This window comes from Myotis myotis, unplaced genomic scaffold (assembly GCF_014108235.1).
Source record: "Myotis myotis isolate mMyoMyo1 unplaced genomic scaffold, mMyoMyo1.p scaffold_m19_p_6, whole genome shotgun sequence".
NCBI classification, from domain to species: domain Eukaryota; kingdom Metazoa; phylum Chordata; class Mammalia; order Chiroptera; family Vespertilionidae; genus Myotis; species Myotis myotis.
Genome location: NW_023416368.1, coordinates 85,500,859 through 85,520,479, shown reverse-complemented (window position 1 = coordinate 85,520,479; position 19,621 = coordinate 85,500,859). Strand labels below are relative to the sequence as shown.

At 43.1% G+C, this 19,621-nt stretch overlaps 1 protein-coding gene across 2 annotated transcripts; it reads left to right on the top strand.

The window, feature by feature from the left end:
* The first annotated feature begins 2,051 nt into the window (after positions 1–2,051).
* LOC118658765 (zinc finger protein 709-like) lies at positions 2,052–17,751 on the top strand. Of its 2 annotated transcripts, XM_036314410.1 has the most exons (4): positions 2,052–2,513; positions 11,193–11,319; positions 14,933–15,005; positions 15,813–17,751. In XM_036314410.1, the coding sequence occupies exons 1-4, from the start codon at positions 2,511–2,513 to the stop codon at positions 17,293–17,295; spliced, it is 1,686 nt and encodes a 561-aa protein (XP_036170303.1). In that variant the 5' UTR covers positions 2,052–2,510; the 3' UTR covers positions 17,296–17,751. The 2 variants fall into 2 exon arrangements, with proteins under 2 accessions (XP_036170303.1, XP_036170304.1); XM_036314411.1 differs by lacking the exons at positions 2,052–2,513; positions 14,933–15,005 and having other exon boundaries at positions 11,192–11,319.
* The last annotated feature ends 1,870 nt before the right edge of the window (positions 17,752–19,621 follow it).

The following is a 19,621-nucleotide window of genomic DNA, read 5'->3' as shown; positions in this document are numbered from 1 at the left end:
TACCTACCATATTTTTATCATTTTTATTTGTTGCTCTTGTTATTTCTGATCTTCCACTTCTACCTTTTCTGTCCTTTTGTTTTTTGTGTGTGGTTGGTGTGTTTTTTTGAGCATTTTACAAGAATATATTTTTATCTTCATTTAGCATATCATGCTGTTTGGTTTTTTTACTTTCTTAGCCATTGCCCTTGAGTTTGCAATATACATTTATAACTAATCCAAGTCCTCTCTGAAGTAATACCATAGCACCTCACTGGATGTGCAAATTTCTTAGAGTGTTCCCAATTTCTCTCTCCCTGTCGTTTGTAACATTGCTATCATTCATTTCACGTATTCAAAAGCTATAGTTACTGAACATATTGCTGCTATTATAATTTTCAACAAAATGTTCTCTGTTAAGTTAGTTAAGAATAACAAAACAAATTATCTTATTTTACCTTTATTTATTCCTCCTCTAACACTCTACCTTTCTTCATCATCCACCTTCTTCCTGATGAATTTCATACATAGCGGGGGTATTGGTGACAAATTCCCTCAAATTTAGTCTCAGAAAGTCTTTATTTCTCCCTCACTTTTGAAAGATAACTTGGCTTGATACAAAATTCTAGTTGGATGGTTTCTCTTTCAACACGTTATTTCCCAAAACTCTCTTCCTGCTTTCATTGTTTCTAAGACAAAGTTCAATTTCAATATTATCTTTGTTTTTCTAAGGTTCACTCTCCCACCCTTCTTTTAGATTTTATCTTTGACTTGCTGTTCCCAGACACTTCCATTATGTCATAAACCCTTTTATATATTTCTGGCAGCATCATGTTGTCAGCCCAACCTAGAGTGGGGGCTCACCTGACCCTGCAGGTGAGCATAACAGTTTTAGAAGAGGTAACATGCTATATATTCTCTTGACAAGTACCCCAAATCTTTACATATCAATACATATAATCTGTTCTTAAAAGGTACATATGATGATACATTTATGTAACCCATTTTTCTAAATGGACACATGACTTGTGTCAGCTGCCAAAACCATCAATGAAAACTCAGATTGCCAATTTACAGGACAAACCTATGCAAATTATATTATTTGAAAAACTGAATTTCTTTTTTGTTGTTAATTCTCAGCAGCGGATTTTTCCCCCCACTGATTTTTAGACTGAGTGGAAGGGAGGGGGAGAGACAGAGAAACATTGATGTGAGAGAGACACATTCTTTGTTTGCCCCCCACCCTCACCCCCGCCCTGCCCACAGCCCAGATTGAGCTTGCAACCTAGGCATGTGCCCTTGACTAGAATCCAAATAGAACCCTTCAGTCTGCCAGGTGACAGCTTCAACCACTGAGCCAAACAGGCTAGGATAGGGCCTCAATTTCTTCTTAAAATTTTTATCATCAAATATATTCGGATAAGAACATACAAAATGCGTTACAGTACAATTTAGTCATAACAATATTAACACCCTTGGGATCAAGATTCACAAATGGCCTGTGGCAGTGGGGAGGGTCTCCTGGTGTTTCTGCCCTGATTTAGCTCTGTTATGCCCCACAGATGGCCACTGTCCTGATTCTTTATTCTTTGCCATCTATTACTTTTCACTAAGCAGTGCTCTATCAGTTTTGCCTCCTTTGACCTTTCACCAAATGGGTATGAATGGGGTTCCTAGAACAGGTTTCCGGTGGTTACTTTGCCTCATATGTTTCACACATGCTGGCATCTGGGGCTTGGGGCCTGGTCTAGGACTGTGGGCTTCAAACTTCCCTCCAGAGCCAAGTGCCCCTGACACCACAGGATTCTGTAAAGTGCCAGATGAGTGGGGGTGGGGGTGGGGGACCCAAGGGCCGACCTTTCCCCTCCGGAAATGGCCAGATATCAAAATGGACCCAGACTGATCTTTACCTATGGCGAGGTCATTTTAAAATATATATATATTTTATTGATTTTTTACAGAGAGGAAGGAAGAGGGATAGTTAGAAACATCCATGAGAGAGAAACATGGATCAGCTGCCTCCTGCACACCCCCCACTGGGGATGTGCCCACAACCAAGGTACATGCCCTGGACCAGAATCAAACCTGGGACCCTTCAGTCCGCAGGCCGGAGCCCTATCCACTGAGCCAAACCGTTCAGGACGCGAGGTCATTTTTATCATTTTTAAGAGAATGTGAAGAAGAGTCACAGTTCCTGAACGGCCTTAGGCTGCGAAGGGCAGATTGTGACCCGCTGCCAAGACAACCTGGGCTCATAGACCTGGCCTGCTGTCACTCAGTCGTGGTAGGGCGGGGCCTTGCAGCTGTCCAATCAGGAGAGTCCTTGGTAACAATTGTGGGCGTGGCGCTTTGCTACGCGGGTGGACTGCTCGCCGGTAGCTCCCAGCCCCGGCCACGTCGTGGGTCCTCTCGCTCCGCCGAGGGCCTGAGGGGGCTGGACGCGTCCTCTGTGGTGGTGGCCAGCGCTCGCCGCTCGCCGCGGGAGGGAGTCGGAAGGTGGAAGGCAGGCAGGGGGCTCCGGGAGCCGAGAAATGGTGAGTGGGCGGGGCGGGTGGCGGGAGACCCGGATGGGGAGCTGGGGATGAGGAGCTGGTCGGCACCCGCCGAGGCGGGCAGCGCCTCCCCGAGGTCCCTTCGGCGTGTGCGGACCGGACCCGAGTCGCCGGGACATCGGTCCGCTCCGGCGCAGCGCGGGGCCCGGCGGCAGCACGACCCGGCGAGTCTTCCCCTCACTGCCTCCCCCTCCACCCCCCCATTGCGCGGGGACCACGGGAAGGGCCGCCAGGGCCGATCGTGACTCAGTCCCAGGGCTCTGCGTGGCGGAGCCGTGGTGTGTGTCCCCTCCCTCTCTCTCCCCCGGGGCCTTGTCTTCCCCTCACTTTCCAAATGTTCGGGAGGCAGAGCCGCAAACCCACCCCCCTGTCCCTCAGCCACCTCCTCCGAGGGCGGGCAGGAAATCCCGACATTTCCGATCACCCCCGCCCGCCCCCCATTCCAGAGGCCGGCTCACCCCCAAGTCGCGGCCTGTTATTAACTAGTTGTCTTCCGGGCGCATTTCACACGGACGCGGTGTGGTCTTCACCCACCGGGCCGCGGGGGCTCTTCGGGAACTGATTTGTGAGTGTATTTTACCGGAGAGGAGGGTGGGAGTGGCCTCCGGGATGGGTTGGAGGGAAGGCCCGTTCCTGAGGGAGCGACAGGCTGTGGAGGCCCTCGGTGACTGCCGCGGAGACGCCTGTGGCGGGTGCTTTCGGCGCAGCCCCGGCCGCGCTGCCCCTCCCTAGGTTTGTCACCTAGAAAAATATTCACTTGAAACAGTTTTTCAATAAATTAAACATTTTTCAAATCACTCGAGCTTGGGATACGGTAAAAGTATTTACAAAGAGGCAATAGAGAGGTGAATATCAGGAAAAAAATAAAATATTTCATTGTTACATATGAGTCAAAACTTTTGTTTCCCTTCCCCTTCCTGCCCCCTACCAAATGGGTGTAGTAATATTCTGATGTCTGTTATCTTTTTTTGTTAATCCTCACCCGAGGACAGCGGTTCTCAACCTGTGGGTCGCGACCCCTTTGGCGGTCCACCGACCCTTTCACAGGGGTTGCCTAAGACCATCGGAAAACAAATACATAATTACATATTGTTTTTGCGATTAATCACTATGCTTTAATTATGTTCCATTTGTAACAATGAAATTGGGGGTCACCACAACATGAAGAACTGAATTAAAGGGTCGTGGCATTTGGAAGGTTGAGAACCACTGGCCTAGAGGAAGGCCGATGGAGGGCGCAAAGATGGTTACCTCCAGCCTTTGTTCCTAGAGAATATCTCAGTAGGCCCCTAGATGTGTGCCTTCTGGCCAAAGCTCCTGGACAAGCAAATAAGCCTCTTTCCCAGAGAGACTGGAGTGTTTTAGCCTGCTGTCGCAGCGCTGTGCCAAGACTAGTTTCTCCTTTGTGGTTCATGGGACCCAGGAACGAAAGCCCCACGAGTTAACCAGAGCTAGACAACTGGTGTGTCTCCTGGGCAGCAGCCAGAAAAACCGGGGCACCAAGTATAAAGCTCTGCAGGAGATACTGGTAAGCTAGAGCAAGGCAGAGGTAAAATGTAAGTATTGCACCTGCTGGGCTCAGTCTTTGTAGAGTATGTCAGTAGGCCCCACATGTATGTTAAATTAGATGCCTGCCTTTCAGGCTGCAACTATGAAGATAAGTTAATAGGCCTCTTTCACAGAGAGACTGGGTATGTCAGTCTGTTGCCTCTGCTGTACCCTCATTGTGGTAGCCAGTTAAGAACTCTTTCTTGATTTGTTACATTCTTTTGGGATCCTCAAGCATAAGCCCCAGAGCCAGGTAATCTGTCCACCAGAGCCAGGTGATCTAGAGTTGTTTCCCGGGTGATAGCTGCAAAATTAGGGCACATGTCCAAGGGCACAAGTCCTGCAGGATGTTGGATTGCAGGAGAGAGGCAGAGGAAGAGTGCAGACATTGCACCCACAGACCTCTGTCTTTGGGGACTATTTCAGAAGGTCCCTAGATTTTTATTAAAGTAGAAACCTGCCCCTCAGGCCAAGGAGATTTTATATATATATACATATATATATATATATATATATATATATATATATGGCTAAGTATAGCCCTAACTGGTTTGGCTCAGTGGATAGAGCGTTGGCCTGCGGACTGAAGGGTCCCAGGTTCGATTCCGGCCAAGGGCATGTACCTTGGTTGCGGGCACATACCCAGTAGGGAATGTGCAGGAGGCAGCTGATCGATGTTTCTAACTCTCTATCCCTCTCCCTTCCTCTCTGTAAAAAATCAATAAAATATATTAAAAAAATAAAAATATAAAAAATAAAAGGCTGTGTCTGTCCAACTGGTGGCTATGACGCACACTGACCACCAGGGGGCAGACGCTCAACGCATAAGCTGCCATGACGCACACTGGCCATTTAAAAATAAACAGCACCAAGGACCTGGCCCCAGCAAACCAACAGTCGGCTTCCCCCAAGTGGAACACAGGCCCTGCCACCACCCTGGAGTGACACCCCACCAAATCTCAGCCAACGCTGCCCACACCCATGGCGCAAAGTGCAACCCACAACCCAGCCCAGCCAGGAAACAGTGGCTGTGGGCACCGGGTAATGACATCACATAGCAACGCCTTGCTTCCTCTCCCTAGCAACTAGCATCTTTGGAGTTTGCTTTATAGCCAGGTGCAAACATTTCACAGTTTAACCAAATGTTTGTGAATCGTTTTCCCATGCCTCATCTCATTTGATCCTCACAGAAGTCCTGGAGTAGGTAGATAGATGTGGAATCCTATTTTCTTTTCATTAGCAAGACGCGAATAGCAATATTAAAATATTTCTTCTAATGTGCACGAATCTGTGCACCGGGACACTAGTTTAAAATAAGCAAGTAAGCCTCTTTACAGAAAGTCTGGGCAGTTTTCAATTGGCTGCTGGAAAATGCTGGTGAGTCCCCACACATGAGCCCTTTAAGAACTGTTTCTCAGTTTGCTGTAGCTTTGTTGATCTCCTAGATGCAGCCCCATTAGCTTTCAAAGGGGCGCATCTTCAGGTGCAGGCGTTAAAAGTTGAGGTACCAGATATAGGGTTCAAGACCTTTGCTCCTGAAGGAGAAGTTTAGGGTTTTCAGTTCCATCCCAATTATGGGTTTCTACAGCAGGAGTAGGGTTCATGGCAAGTTTGTATCTCAGCCTCTCCTACCTGCTCTGATGTGTTTTATTTCAAGGAAATTGTTCTGTGTGTACCTGTAGATTTGGTTGTATCTGTGGGAGGAAATGAGTTCAAGATTTCTCTTACATCACACTTTGAACTGGACTACAGTGGGGCCTTGACTTACGAGTTTAATTCATTCCGAGACCGAGCTCGTTAACTCAAATTACTCTGTCAACTCAATGCAAAAAACCAGCGAGAGACTGTTAGTATCTCAAAAAACTCATTAGTTGGGACTCTTGTAAGTCAAGGCCCCACTGTATTTTATTCTGCTTACTTTGGGTTTAATTTGATCTTTTTTATTGTTTCCTCAGGGAGATGCTTACTTCATTGATTGTAGATCATTGTTTTTCTCTAGTGTATTTGTTCAGTGCTATAAATTTTTTTCTAGGCACTACTTCTACTGCATGCAGGCAACCTCTGATATGTTCTACTTTCATTTCATTTAGAGATGGTCTCTGACTTACATATTTTCAACTTTACACTGGTGTGAAAGTGATACCCATACAACGATTTTGTTTTTCACTTTCAGTACATTATTCAATAAATTACATGAGCTATTCAATACTTTATTATAAAATAGGCGTTGTATTAGGTTATTTTTGCCCTAGTGTAGGCTCATGTCAGTGTTCTGAGCACATTTCAGGTAGGCCAGGCTAAGCTATGATGTTTGGTAGGTTAGATGTAGTAAATGCATTTTTAATTGCCGATGGGTTTATTGGGACGTCACCCCTTCATAAATCAAGGAGCATCTGTAATTCAAGAGAAACTATCATTTCTCTAGAGACCTGTTCGATCCTGTGTGTTATTTTTAGAAGTGTTGTTTAGTAGCATTCTTCCTCCGGGGAGCACGCCCACACCATTCTTCCCTCTCAGGTGTGCATCTTCTATCTAAACCCGAGGTCCCCAGGAGACTTGCCACCAGGGGAGCAAAGGGCGGCAGCAGCTTGTCCTGGGCTAACCCCCTGAACCTGTCTCCAGGGCCCCCTTTTCTCTGATTTTCAGTGAGCTGACAGCAGCCCCACCTCGGCTCCCTTCTGTCACTGTGACCTGTACTTCTCTGTGAGCCAAAGCAATCCTGCCCAGGCTCATTTCTTTCCTGTAACCTTTCTAGGGAGCCAAAGCAGCCCTGCCTAGGCTGCTTCTACCCTAGGCCCTCCCTTATTTCACTGTCCCCAGCTTTAATAAACATACTGTCAAAGTAAAAAGTAAAAGTGTTGTTTCATTTCCACGTGTTTGGGGGTTTACCAACTCTTTTCCTGTTACTTACTTCTATATTATTGCCACTGGGATCTAAAAGCATTATTTTGTATGATTTCTGTGCTTTCACATTGGTTAAGGTGTACTTTATGTTCCAGAAGGTGGTCTGTCTTGATGAATGTTTCATGTGAACTTGAGGAGAGTATATATTCTGCTGTTCATGGACCAAGTGTTCTATGGACTTCATTTAAACCAGTTGTTTGATGGTGCTGTTTGCTTCAACTACAGTCAAGCACCACATGATGACGTTTTGGTCAGCAACTGAGTTCATGTATGACAGTGGGCCCCATAAGGTTATAATGGAGCCGAAAAACCCCAATTGCTTAGTGGCGTCATAGCTGTCATGATGTCATAGCACATGTTACAGTTACGATTGCCTAGCAGTGATTGGCAAACTGTGGCTCACGAGCCACATGCAGCTCTTTGGCCCCTTGAGTGTGGCTCTTCCACAGAATACCGACTTCTGCGCATGGGCCACGAAGTTTCAGTCGCACTGTACATGCACGCCCGCATGTGGTATTTTGTGGAAAAGCCACACTCAAGGGCCAAAGAGCCGCATGTGGCTCTCGAACCGCAGTTTGCCGACCATGGGCTAGGCAGGGGTCCTCAAACTGTTTTTTTTTTTTAATATTGATTTTTTACAGAGAGGAAGGGAGAGGATAGAGAGTTAGAAACATCGATGAGAGAGAAACATCGATCAGCTGCCTCCTGCACACTTCCTACTGGGGATGTGCCCGCAACCCAGGTACATGCCCTTGACCGGAATCGAACCTGGGACCCTTGAGTCCGTAGGCTGACGCTCTATCCACTGAGCCAAACCGGTTAGGGCGGTCCTCAAACTTTTTAAACAGGGGGCCAGTTCACTGTCCCTCAGACCATTGGAGGGCCGGACTATAGTTTAAAAAAAAAACTATGAACAAATTCCTATGCACACTGGACATATCTTATTTTGAAGTAAAAAAACAAAACGGGAACAAATACAATATTTGTATTTGCATGTGGCCTGCGGGCCGTAGTTTGAGGACCCCTGGCCGCTAGAGTGTCTAGTAAAGTAGCACAGGCTTTAGCGTAGGAACAATGGGCTATACTTCATAGCCTGGATGTTCAGTAGGCTGCACCATCTAGGTTTATAAGTGCACTCTGATGGCCACACAGCAACAAAATCACCTATTGACACATGACTGTATGCCCTTCCTGATTTTTAAATTTTTAGTATTTTTCTGATTTCAGTGAATTTCCTGATTATCAATGACATGATTAGAGATCTAATTACAATACAGTTGATAAAGAAATGTGCTTGTCTGTGCATGTCTGAACATTTTAAGGTGACAGCTAGAATTATAAATGATAACATAGAACATTTTAGATCTTTAGAAATTTTATATAATTTCTAGGGCATATTATTTTGGGAGTAATAAATGCTTACAAATACAACATAATTATTATTCCTTATTTGACAAAGCTTCCCTTGTATATTAGCATGTCAAACAGGCCTAATTTGCCCTAACTGGTTTGGCTCAGTGGATAGAGCGTCGGCCTGCGGACTCAAGGGTCCTGGGTTCGATTCCGGTCAAGGGCATGTACCTTGGTTGTGGGCACATCCCCAGTAGGGGGTGTGCAGGAGGCAGCTGATCGATGTTTCTCTCTCATCCATGTTTCTAACTCTCTATCCCTCTCCCTTCCTCTCTGTAAAAAAAAAAAAAAATCAAAACAGGCCTAATTATTTTCATTTCCCCCATTTAGAAAGAGAGAAAGATCATTTTAAATGTTTTTTTTTAATTAAATCTTTATTGTTCAGATTATTACATTTGTTCCTCTTTTTTCCCCCCATAACTCCCCTCCTCCCAGTTCCCGCCCCACCCTCCGCCCTCACTCCCCACCCACTGTCCTCATCCATAGGTGCACGATTTTTGTCCAGTCTCTTCCCGCATCTCCCACACCCCTTTCCCCCCCAAGAATAGTCAGTCCATTCCCTTTCTATGTCCCTGATTCTATTATGATCACCAGATTATTTATTCACTTGATTCTTAGATTCACTTGTTGATAGATGCATGTTTGTTGTTCATAATTTGTATCTTTACCTTTTTCTTCTTCCTCCTCTTCTTAAAGGATACCTTTCAGCATTTCATATAATCCTGGTTTGGTGGTGATGAACTCCTTTAGCTTTTCCTTATCTGTGAAGCTCTTTATCTGACCTTCAGTTCTGAATGATAGCTTTGCTGGATAAAGTAATCTTGGTTGTAGGTTCTTGGTATTCATCACTTTGAATATTTCTTGCCACTCCCTTCTGGCCTGCAAAGTTTCTGTTGGGAAATCAGCTGACAGTCGTATGGGTACTCCCTTGTAGGTAACTGAGTTTCTTTCTCTTGCTGCTTTTAAGATTCTCTCTTTGTCTTTTGCTCTTGGCATTTTAATTATGATGTGTCTTGGTGTGGTCCTCTTTGGATTCCTTTTGTTTAGGGTTCTCTGCGCTTCCTGGAGTTGTAACTGTATTTCTTTCACCAGGTGGGGGAAGTTTTCTGTCATTATTTCTTCAAATAGGTTTTCAATATCTTGCTCTCTCTCATCTTCTGGCACCCCTATAATTCTGATGTTGGTACGCTTGAATCTGTCCCAGGGGCTCCTTACACTATCTTCGTATTTTCGGATTCTTTTTTCATTTTGCTTTTCTGGTTGGGTGTTTTTTGCTTCTTCGCATTTCAAATCTTTGCCTTGATCCTTGCACTCCTCTGGTCTACTGTTGGGAGTCTGTATAGTATTCGTTATTTCAGTCTGTGTATGCTTAATTTCTAGTTGGTTCTTTATCATAACATCGAGGGTCTCATTAGATTTCTTTTTTTTTTTTAATATATTTTATTGATTTTTTACAGAGAGGAAGGGAGAGAGATAGAGAGCTAGAAACATCGATGAGAGAGAAACATCGATCAGCTGCCTCCTGCACATCTCCCACTGGAGATATGCCCGCAACCCAGGTACATGCCCCCGACCGGAATCGAACCCGGGACCCTTCAGTCCGCAGGCCGACGCTCTATCCACTGAGCCAAACCGGTTTCGGCCTCATTAGATTTCTTGAGGATCTCACTACATTTATCGGTGGCTTCTAGACAGTTCTTAAGAGATCTTAAAAGTGTGGTTCTGAACTCAATATCCTCCATTGACAGTTTTGTCCTGTTTCTTTGTCTCCGCATTTTTTATGCTTTCTTGGTGCACCCCCTAGTGGTCTTTGTGCGCAGTCTTCTTGTAGTTAAGCCTTGATTGTTGGCAATCCCGGGGGTGATTTGACCTCCAAGCTAACTGGCTATGAGAGTCCGCTGTGTCTGCAGTGGGAGAGCTTCTGTGCTGGATCTCTAGGGCGGTGCTAATCTAGCCTTTGCCTGAGGCTATCCGGCAAATGGCTCTGCGCAGGGCTTGGGCAGGGCGGGTCCCCGGGGATCTACAGGGCGGGCCGGAGGGAGCAGTTATGGCTGCTCTCAGTTCCATCCCTAGGGGCTCTGCCTCACAGAGTCCCAGCAACTGCTGCAAACCTTGGAGAGAAAGCTGCCTTCGAGTTCCGACCGAAGCCAGACAGTCCCGCTTCTCCCGTTTGAGTCTGGGTCCCTAGAGACTCGCCAGGATCTGGAGCTCAGAGTCTGAAACTCCCTCCCAATTGAAAACAACAACCGCGCCCTCCGCCGCCAGCCCGCTCCGCGCGCACTCCGCACCTGAGTATTTCACTTCAGCACTGTGCCTCCTCTGAGTCTGGGTATGATATTCTCTTTCCTCCTAGTTGTAGAATTTCCACTCAGCCAGTCTTCCTGTGGTTCTGGATGATGTCCGTTCCGTCGTTTAGTTGTTTTTTGAAGTGGTTGTTTGAGGCAGCAATCTCCGGCGTTAACCTATGCCGCCATCTTGGTTTCTCCCTCCATTCCTACCAATCTTGATGTGCCTTCTGTATATCCTTAGTTGTAGGACTTCTTTACAGCTAGATATCAGGTGGTTCTAAATGATGGTTGTTCTGTAGTTCAGTTGTAATTTTGTGTGAGGATGCAAGTACTGCATAATGCTGTTAAATTTATGAGGAAATAAGTATGGACAGAGTGTTTCTGTTCACCAAGACATAAATAAATGTTGAGAAACCACAGAATCCTATGTAACCCTTCTATAAATTGAGTGTAAATGCGCAGTGCTGTCAGATTGATGCAACCTACTATATAGATATTTGCAATGTTTTAGGATTCAGTGACCTTTGAGGATGTGGCTGTGAACTTCACCCTGGAGGAGTGGTCTTTACTGGATCCTTCACAGAAGAAACTCTACAGAGATGTGATGAGGGAAACCTTCAGGAACCTGGCCTCCATAGGTAAGAATGATGACTTTGTTACTTAATTTGTCAGTTAGAGATCAAGTTTGTTTTTTGGTTTTTTTTTTTTTTGCTTTTACTGCATCCCAGAAGTTTTGACATGTCATATTGTCATTCTCATTTGTCTCTTTTGATCTCACCTTTTATTCTTTGACCTTGTCAATTTTTTAGCAGCATGTTGTTTAATCTCCACATATTTGTGGGGTAGGTTTTCTTGCTTTCTTTTTGCAGTTGATCACTAATTTTAAAGCATTGTGGTTGAAGAATATGTTGGTATGAGTTCAGTCTCTTTTTTTTTTTTTTAAGGTTTTGTATTGATTTTTAGAGAGAAGAAAGGGAGAAAGGGACAAACATTGATGTGAAAGCAAAATATCAATTGGCTGCCTCCTGCCCACCCCCAACTGGGGATTGAGCCAAAACCTGGGCATTTCCCCCAACCAGGAATTGAGCCAGCATCCTTTCCGTGCATGGGACAACGCCTAATCAACTGAGCCACATTGGCTGGGGCGAGTTTAATCTTCTTAAATTTGTTGAGGCTTGTTTTGTGACCCAACATATGGTCTATCCTTTTCTTTTCTTTTTTAATATATTTTATTGATTTTTTACAGAGGGGAAGGGAGAGGGATAGAGAGTTAGAAACATCAGTGAGAGAGAAACATTGATCAGCTGCCTCATGCACACCCCCTACTGGGAGTGTGCCGCAACCAAGGTACATGCCCTTGACTGGAATCGAACCTGGGACCCTTCAGTCCTCAGGCTGACGCTCTATCCATTGAGCCAAACCAGTTAGGGCATGGTCTATCCTTGAGATTCTTCCATGTGCACTGGAGAAGAATGTATAAGCTGATGTCCTGGGATGAAAGGCTCTGGAAATGTCAATTATGTCCATGTCATTTAAGGCTGATATTTCTTTATTGATTTTCTGTTTGGATGATCTACCTATAATTTTTATTGATTTCAAGGAGAAACATCAGTGATGAGAGAGAATCGTTGATTGAGTGCCTCCTGCACGCCCCCTACTGGGGATTGGCCCACAACCCAGGCATGTGCCCTGACCTCCTGGTTCATAAGTCAACACTCAACCACTGAGCCACACCAGTCAGGCTATAATTGTGTTTTTTACAGTTTCTCCTTTTAGTTCTCTTAGTAGTTCCTTTATATTTTGGTGCTTCCCTAATTGGGTGCATATATATTGAAAAGTATTGTATCTTCTCTTTTAAAATTTCATTTATTTACTTTTTTTTTTTTTAATCCTCACCCAAGGATATTTTTTTCATTGATTTCTAGAGAGAGTGAAGGGAGGGAGGAGATAGGGAGAAAAACATGGACATGAGAGAGAGACATCTGTTGGTTGCCTCCTGCATGCACCTTTATTGGGGCTGGGGAACGTGCATCCAAGGTAGGTGTCCTCGACCAGGAATTGAACCCACAACCCTTGGGCCCACAGGCTGGTGCTCTAACCACTTAGCAAAACCAGCCAGAGCAAGAAGTGTTATATATTCTTCAGGTAGTTTCCCCTTTCTATATATATAAAAGGCTAAGTGACCGGCCGACCGGCCAGTACATATGATGTGCACTGACCACCAGGGGGCAGACGCTCAACGCAGGAGCTGCCAAGCTGTGATGACTTGGCAGTGGCGGTTCTCAAGTGACAAACCCCGGAACCAGAGAGAAGGGAGCCTGATTCCTCACGGGGCTGCATGATTCCACCTTCGGCCATGGGTTACTGAATCTGGTTTACTGCCGAGCTGCAGTTCTTCTAATTAATTTCCTTTCAATGTGCACGAATCTATGCACGGGGCCACTAGTATCATTATAAAATGTCCATCTTTGTCACTCATTGCCTTTCTTTTTTTTTTTTTTAATATATTTTATTGATTTTTTACAGAAAGGAAGGGAGAGAGAGAGTTAGAAACATCAATGAGAGAGAAACATCGACCAGCTGCCTCCTGCACATCTCCCACTGGGGATGTGCCCGCAACCCAGGTACATGCCCTTGACCAGAATCGAACCCGGGACCCTTCAGTCTGCAGGCCGACGCTCTATCCACTGAGCCAAACCGGTTTCGGCAACTTATTGTCTTTCTTATCTTGAAATCTATTTCGTGAGATATAAGTATGGCTACATCTGCTTTTCTGTGGATGCCGTTTGCTTAGAGAATCATTTTACACCCTTTTACTATGAGTCTGTGTTTGTCTTTGCAGCTTAGATACTACCTAAAGGTAGTATAAGGTTGGGATTTGTTTTTTGATCCTCTGCTACTCTGTGCCTCTTAATTGGTGAGTTCAGTCCATTGACATGTAGGGTAATTATTTATTGTCTGTGGTTTTCCTGTAGCCATTTTATCCTTTGTTTTCTGGTAGCTCTGTGCCTCCATGGGTTCTTTTTACTTTTTTTATTCTTTATTGTTGAAAGTATTACATGTGTCCTCTTTTTCCATTGGTTCTTTTCCTTTGTGTTTCTCTGTTGTTTTTGTTCGATGGTATTTTATATTTTTTTTCTGTTTCCTCTTTTTTTAAGTTATGTGTCTCAGTTTTGTTTTTTGCTTTTTGGTGTGGTCACAATTAGGTTTATGTAAAAGAAAGTTTCATATATATAGTAGCCCTTTCTCTTCTGAATGCATCTAATCTCCACCCTCTTTGCAAATTCAGACCTTACCATACCCCTTTGTCACAAATTATCCCTATTTGCTCTGTGAGTTCATTTCTGAATTGCAGTAGATATTGCCTTCTTTCTCTATTTTAATGTTATTTCTTCCTTTAACCTTTATGTAACATTTAAGTGTATAATACCCTATTCTAAAAAAGGGTTGTAATATCCTGCTTCTGTGTGCCTGTTGGTGATCTTACTCGTAGTTTTGTGACCTTTTGTTCTTTGTTTCAGGTATTATAACCCCTTGAGTATATCCTATAACACGGGTCTTCTTGTGGTTTATTCCCTCAGCTTCTGTATGTGTCTGGAAAAGTCTTTATTTCTCCTTCATATCTAAAGGATAACTTTGCTGGATATATTATTCTTGGCTGGTAATTTCTCTCTTTTGAGAAATTGCTGATTACCAGACAACTGTGGCCATACCTCTGTGCTATGTCCTTGCACAGGTCACTAGCTTCAGCCACAGCACACACTGACCACTACTGCAGGAATGCTCATTGTATCTCTCTGCTCCTCTCTGCTGAAGGGAATGTCTGTGGCCACTTGATTCCTCCCCTCTCTGGGCTGAGACCTGCAGCGGGCTTCAGGCTGTGAGCTCCAGGCTCTGTCTCTGGCACCATCTCAGCTCTTGTTTCTTCCCACCTTTCCAGTTTGCTCCCACCTCCCACCTTCATATGTTTCATTGTTTGATCTCTCAGACATGTTTATGCATTGAGCAGGGAGTCCTTTGTTGAATGATAGCTGTTCAAATTGTGGAAACTTTAAGGGGAGAAACCAAGGAGACCTCTCACACTGCCATTCTTCTGACCAAGAACAAGTATTTCTTGCATATCAGTGTTGTTTCAAGATGTGGAAAAATGAGTATATTAGTAAATAAACTAAGCATGGTAACAACTCATCATGGACTTAGACTCTAATAATTTTTCTCTAACTTCTAATAATTTGGAATTGTTTTTTCTAGGTATGCATTTAGAGAAAAAATGGGAAGATCATAACATTGAATATCAGTACAAAATCCAGGGGAGAAAACTACGGTGAGTCACTCAATAAACAGCATTGTTCTACATAAGAATTCTAGTATGGCTCTGATTGGTTTGGCTCAGTGGATAGAGCGTCAGCCTGCAGACTGAAGGTCCCGGGTTTGATTCCCATCAAGGGCATGTACCTTGGTTGCGGGCGCATCCCCAGTGGGGAGTGTGCAGGAGGCAGCTGAATCAATGTTTCTCTCATTGATGTTTCTACCTCTCTATCCCTCTCTTTCTCCCTTCCTCTCTGTAAAAAATCAATAAAATATATTAAAAAAAAAGAATTCTAGTATGTCATGGATTTATATTTATTTTATTTATTTTAATTTTTTTGTTTATTTTTTATTATATATTTTTATTGATTTCAGAGAGGAAGGGAGAGGGAGAGAGAGGTAGAAACATCAATGATGAGAGAGAATCTTGCATCGGCTGCCTCCTGCATGCCCCATACTGGGGATCGAGCCCGTAACCCAGGCATGTGCCCTTGACTGAAACTGAACCTGGGACCCTTCAGTCCACAGGCCGACACTCTATCCACTGAGCCAAACCAGCTAGGGCTGTCATGGATTTTTAAAAACAAGCAAATGAAACAATTTCTACTTCAATTTATTTACCATTAACCTCATATATTAATATCACTGTTTTCATAATAACCAAGGTTTAGTCCTTTTACAGAGCATTCAGTATATTGAAACAATTCAGAAAAGACAAAAAAACTTCACTTTTGTTATAAATTATAAAAATGTAATCCAATACCCTACTAATAAATAGGAAATTAACGAAGAAATCACTAATAATGCTTCTCATTTTTTACAGAAGTTATATGGTAGAAAAACTCCATGAAAGCAAAGGAGGTAGTCAGTGTGGAGAAACCATCAGCCAAATTCCAAATCCTGATCTGAACAAGAGAACTACTTCTGGAGGACAATCACTTAAATGTAGGATGTGTGGAAAAGACTTTGTGCGCCATTCATCCCTGAATATACACATCAGATCTCACACTGGACATAAACCTTATGAGTATCACAAATATGAAGATAAGCCATATAAATGTAAGGAATGTGGGAAAGCCTTCAGTTACCAGAAATCTGTTCACAGACATGAAAGGACTCACACTGGAGAGAAACCCTATGAATGTAAGGAATGCGGGAAAGCCTTCATGTGGCTCCCAACCTTTCAAACACACATGATAACACACACTGGAGATGCTCCTTTTAAATGTAAGGCATGTGGGAAAGCCTTTAGTTCTTCGGCTTCATTTCGAGCACATGAAAGAATGCACACTGGAGAGAAACCCTATGAATGTACACTGTGTGGTAAATCCCTGAGATCTCTTCTAGGTTTGCGAATACATGAACGAAATCACACTGGAGAAAAACCCTATGAATGTAAGCAATGTGGTAAAGCCCTGAGTTGCCCCAGTTCTTTTCGAAGACATGAAAGGACTCACACTGCAGAGAAAAAATATGAATGTGAACATTGTGACAATGCCTTCAGTTCTCCTCTAGGTTTACGAATACATGAAAGAATTCACGCTGGAAAGAAGCCCTATGAATGTAAAGAATGTGGCAAAGCTTTCATTTCTCTCTCAAGCATTCGAACACACATGATAACACACACAGGAGAAGAACCTTATAAATGTAAAGAATGTGGGAAGGCATTTGTTTGTCCCAGTTCTTTTCGATCACATGAAAGGACTCACACTGGAGCAAAACCATATGAATGTAAACAGTGTGGTAAAACCTTCAGTTGGCCCAGTTCCTTCCAAATACATGAAAGAACACACACTGGAGAGAAACCCTATGAATGTACAGAATGTGGAAAAACCTTCATTTACCGCACAACCTTTCAAGGACACATGAGAAAGCATACGGGAGAGAAACCCTACAAATGTAAAGAATGTGGGAAAGCCTTCATTTCTTCTTCAAGTGTTCGAACACACATGATAATGCACACTGGAGATGGGCCTTACAAATGTAAGGTATGTGGGAAAGCCTTCAATTTTCCTAGTTCATTTAGGGTACATGAAAGAACTCACACTGGAGAGAAGCCCTATGAATGTAAAGAATGTGGTAGAGCCTTCAGTTGTTACACATCATTTCGAACACATGAAAATACTCATACTGGAGAAAAACCCTATGAATGTAAAGAATGTGGAAAAGCCTTCATTTACCGTACTACCTTTCGAGGACATGTGAGAATGCACACTGGTGAGAAACCATACCAATGTAAAACATGTGGGAAAGCCTTTAGTCGTCCCAGTTCCTTTAGAAGGCATGAAAGATCTCATACTAAATAGAAACTTCTTGAATGTAGCAATGTGGACAAAGACATCAGTTGGCCTTCATCCTTACATGTGAAAACTCCCACTGGAATGAAACCCTGTAAATATTAGTAATGTGAGAAAGCCTGATGTAAATTAATCCATACATAATGTTCTGGAACACTGTAATGTGAAAGAATTATTATAGAAGTTACAAATGTATTGTCTTTATCAGGGCCTCATTTTTAAAGTGGACCTCTGAAGTGTGGAGATTTACTGCTTCCAAAAATGAATACTGAGGCAATACTCTTCAAGCAATACTACATAAGATTAATAGGTATTTCCTCCTTAAATCAGTTAACATTTTTCTCTTACCATTTTGGAGACTATTTGATCTATGGTTAAATTGAAGTGTATTTCTAATATACAGGTAAGCTTAATTTTTGTTTCCATTGTTTTGTAAATAAGCAATTAATAAATGATATTTTGGTATTTGTTGGGATTTACCTACTGGCCTCCTGTGCCAAGTACTGGATATTCCTTGCCCCTTACATATTCCATCTTTCTTATGAGAAAGCTACTCTCTTTGTTTTGGCCAGAAGACCCTTATTCCATTTTCCTTGCTAATAAAAGGTGGCATAAATTATAAATATTGAAAAGTTTATCATAGAATACAGTCTCGTGTGAGTGACAGTTGATCCTTGAACAATGCAGGTGTTACAGGTGCTGACCTCCCACATAGTTGAAAATCTGAGTATAACTACAGTCAGCCCTCTATAGTCAGCCTTGGAGCTGATGTTTGGGCTGTGTAGGTCAATTGAAAAAAAAAATCCATGAATAAGTGGATCTACAGAGTTCAAACCCATGTTGTTCAGAGGTCAACCCTACATTGCTGTTTGTCATTCGTCAGGCTAGGACTTAAATAATAGACTTTGCATTAAGACAGATCTGTTATTGGACAATAAAATATAGAATTGGAGATGACTCTCCTAAATTGTGTTTGGCACTGGGTAATGTGACAATTTCTAGAATCTGTATCTTTTATGGTTCCATGTAAGCTGCAGCTGAGGAGAAGAAAGAGGAGAAGGAGGAATCGAAGGAGTCAAATGACGACATGGGATCGATATGATTTGAAATTGTTCTCTTACCAGTTTTAGAGAGATGGTTACAAAAGACCCTTAATTTTGTCACTGAATAGCTTTGTCTGATGATGGAAGTGATTGACATTTTAATCTCAACACAATAAGAGATTGCAAGGCCAGCTCCCAGTCCATTGGAACACCTTCCCTAGTCATGATCTAAATACTGTCATATTTCCTACAGTGTATTAGACAGACACTGTTTATTATAAAGTACATCAGTGAAAATATATAAATTCCCTTAGTAAAGTACATAAAAGTTTTTGTCTCCTTTATAACTCAAATGAGTCCTATATGTTTAGGTAACTAGTGAAAGAATACAAACCTAGTAAGGGAGAAAGACATGACCACTATTCCAATCAAGCCTTTGTTACTAGAGATCATACTCTTGATGCTAATTTCTTAACATGCCTCATCTAGATTCAAAACATACCTAGTTTAGCACTGCTCATCAAGGCACTGTGGGTCTTGGGGCATGAAACAAATGTCTTGCAGTCCTGGTGCTCATATTTTTGTGAGAGAAGGGAGATGGTTAACAAATGGTAACAGTTTGGTTTAGAAGATGAATATAAGGGCTTGGGTAGAATATAAAAAATGTGAGCCCAGCTGGCGAGGCTCAGTGGTTGAACATCGACCCATGAACCAGGAGGTTGCGGTTTGATTCCTAATCAGGGAACATGCTCAGGTTGTGGGCTCGATCCCCAGTGTGGGGTGTGCAGGAGGCAGCCAGTCAATGATTCTCATCATTGATGTTTCTATCTCTCCCTCTCCTTTCCTCTCTGAAATCAATAAAAATATATATTTAAAAAAATAATGTGAGCTATTAGGGCATCTGGGAGAAACACAGCAATGGAAATAAATGAGCCGCTTCTGCTCTTACAAGAAAAAAGCTGAATGAACTAAAAATTCATCAGAGATTTGAATTTATAGGCTAAACCACTGCCCTGAAAACTGGTGGGACAAGAGAATATCGAGAATGGACACTGACTGGGAGCAAAAGCTACCGGAGCCAGCAAACTGTGGTAGCAGGAATAAATGAACTGCTGGAGACACAGTATGGACGAGCTTGAGAATATTCTGGGGCCCCGTCATAGGGTACCCCCTCTTAAAGTTTAACTCAATGACCCAAAGCCTCATGCTTAATACAGTCAAAGGAGAAAAACATCTTGAAACATTCTGTTCTCTGTACCCTATGCCATCCCTCAAAGAAAATTTATTTGCCA